Here is a 2696-nt window from a genome sequence, read left to right on the forward strand (position 1 = left end):
GGCCCCCCCCCCCCCCCCCCCATCCCCCAATCCCCCATCCCCTCCCATTCCCCGTCCCTTCCTCCACCCACTACCCTTCTCCCTCGTCACCGACAACAGTGCGCGTGAAGCAAGAGAAATTTCCGTATCGTCGACGGAATTGTCACGTTTGCCCTTTTGCCATTATATTTCACACGGATTGCGAACGACTCCTAACCGAAGACAGTAAAATCAACCTCTAAGACTTTGCGAGCAATCTTTGATTGGCTTTGATCGATTATACAATGTCCGCTCAGCCTCAACTTCGAGCCATTCCCAAGGAAAATTCGCTTTTAAATAAACACCTATCGTTACACCTCGGCTCGATAAGGCGAGACCGAGCATAATTAACATCCGAGCCTATAAATATAAATACTCGGTGGTTGGTAACGTTGCGACGGGCTCTTTTGCAAATTCATCTACATATTGCCCGCGACGCTAAGAATCTCCGCTGCCCTCCTTACACCGACGACTCAATTACCCAACTAAAAATATATATCTTACCGAGCCAACGTGGCCTTTTGAAATACATTTGCATTTCACGCAACTTAGTAGCGACCGTGGAAGGATAGTAACGGCCGGGCAGGCGAGTAAGAAGGAGTTAAGGAAGTAAGGTGGAGGGTAGCGAGCAACCCACTCTATCCCACTCTCCATCCACTATCTCGAAAGCTCCCGGCCATTAATAACGAAGGCGCAAAAGCCCTTGGCTGCGCGACCCACATAATAACGATGATGCATCGCCGGAGTTTCTCTACGTAGCGCTCTCGACGTTCCTGAACGCGACACCGGGTCGGCCGCCATGTCGCGAGCTCGTCGTTCGGCTCCTCTCCGTTCTCTGGAAGATCCTGGCCCTCTTCCGGGAGCAGCGACGCTACAGGCTCTACTCGAGCTCGCTCCTCATAGCGTATGACGCGCGTCGACTGCGACATCTCGCCCGCCGACAGCTCAACGACAGTCCCGCGGAGTCGTTGCTCCGGGCGCCGGTCAGCCGTAGCAGGAGCAGCGGTGCCGCCCGTAGCCTCGGCTCCCTCAATCGCATCGGGCAGAGTCCGGCGAGTCCGGGCCCCGGCTCCGAGTCACCCACCAGAAGTCCCAGAGTCAACCGAACGATCGACAGGCTCCAGCGGCTCAAGCGCAGCATCAGCTTGCAGAACTGCGAGGTGCTGCCCGAGAGGAGCAGCATCGAGATCACCAGGTGAGTCTTCTCGGTACTCCGGTTCCTACACACGATTCCTAAAGACGATTTTTTTTTTGCGTCGCGTGCTTCTCGACTCTCATCTTTGCGCAAATGCAACGTGAACTTGGCTTTTTTGTCTCTCTCGTCGCACGTATACGACCGCGATCTATCGGCATTTACACTTCGCTGCTTTATCGTTTGAAAGAGGATTTCCTTCGAGATATTCATTCGAATGGAGAGTTTGGCCAGACTTCGTTAGCCACAATCACTTGTACTTAAGTCTTTGATTAAGTTAAGTCTCTTGATGAAATAATGTAATCTCTTGTCTATGTCTCCTGTCTCGTGCAGTTAAGTTGAAGTCATAATCTCGCGAGTCTCGGGCCGTATTAAGGGTGGGCTTCGTTTTTTTTTTGTTTTTTTTTGTTTTTTTTTTGTTTTTTGTTTTTTGTTTTTTGTTTGTTTTTATTTGTTTTTAAAGATAAAGAAAGTGGCATGGATGGTAGGGGAATTGCAGAATTACAGTTTGACGTGGATGTTTGGGTAAGGGGGAGAATCGACAAGGAACGTAGGAAAATGAGGCGCAATTGATAATGCGGATAGTGACGGTAGCCAAGCTCTCCCCGCTAAGTAGCGTGAAAAATTAACGCTGGCTCTTTGTGTTGTAAGCATCGCCGAGACGACAGCGACGCCCAGGAGGCCACTGGACGTACAAGTCCATAAGCTATGTCGCACCCACTCGTACTCCAACAACTTCGACGCGGACATCGTGCAGATGAAGGAGGACTATGCGGCTCTTCTGTCCGAGCTGAGTAGCACCTGCGAGGAGAAGCAGAACTGGGTGAGAGTGTACATGATCGACTTTGCCCACGTATTTCCGGCCGATGACGGGGACCTCGACAGCAACTATCTCGAGGGCATCGAGAACCTCATCAAGATCCTCGAGAAATTCCTAGCGTGACACGTCCTCGGCAATCTCCTCGAGTATCCCGGTTCAGTGGAAGCGGGCAAACGTTACTATTCGGCTCAATTCCACTCATTACTTATGACTTTAATGTTAATGTGTGCTTTTTCCAATAATCTTGCGCCTCGAAGGACTTAAACCGTGCGAAATATTAATACTTCATTGGCCACTTATCTTTCTTTTATTTTTCTTTTTTTTCTTTCTTGTTGTATTTGCTGTTTTTTTTTCTTTTTAGCAAGAATTTTATATCGCACCAATTTTAACTCACAATCGGATTTCATGATACGATGATTATTTAATTTGTCAAATTTGATCGTTGAATGACACTTAAGCATTATTTTCATTATATTTATAATATACAAGTTTGAATTATACTTAAGTATTTTAAGAAATGTTACTGCTACGGTATCGCGATTGTTCATCTATATTTACTTGGGCTAAATTCATCTTGGCTGTTGTTTATTTTAAATATCATTGATAACAAAGTGCAACGATATCACTTGAGTTAAGTTACTTTATTGATATCGATATAGGATGGGA

At 47.3% G+C, this 2696-nt stretch overlaps 1 protein-coding gene across 1 annotated transcript in view; it reads left to right on the forward strand.

The window, feature by feature from the left end:
• Ipk2 (Inositol phosphate kinase 2) overlaps positions 1–2333 on the forward strand; it is an 8450-nt gene extending 6117 nt beyond the window's left edge. Inside the window, exons 4-5 of the mRNA XM_011506217.1 lie at positions 778–1213; positions 1862–2333. Of these exons, the coding sequence (XP_011504519.1) occupies positions 778–1213; positions 1862–2153 (728 nt within the window). The 3' untranslated portion in view covers positions 2154–2333. The remainder of the gene's footprint in view (positions 1–777; positions 1214–1861) is intronic.
• The last annotated feature ends 363 nt before the right edge of the window (positions 2334–2696 follow it).

The sequence above is a fragment of the Ceratosolen solmsi genome, unplaced genomic scaffold, assembly GCF_000503995.2.
Source record: "Ceratosolen solmsi marchali unplaced genomic scaffold, CerSol_1.0 scaffold7, whole genome shotgun sequence".
Taxonomy (NCBI): Eukaryota; Metazoa; Arthropoda; class Insecta; order Hymenoptera; family Agaonidae; genus Ceratosolen; species Ceratosolen solmsi.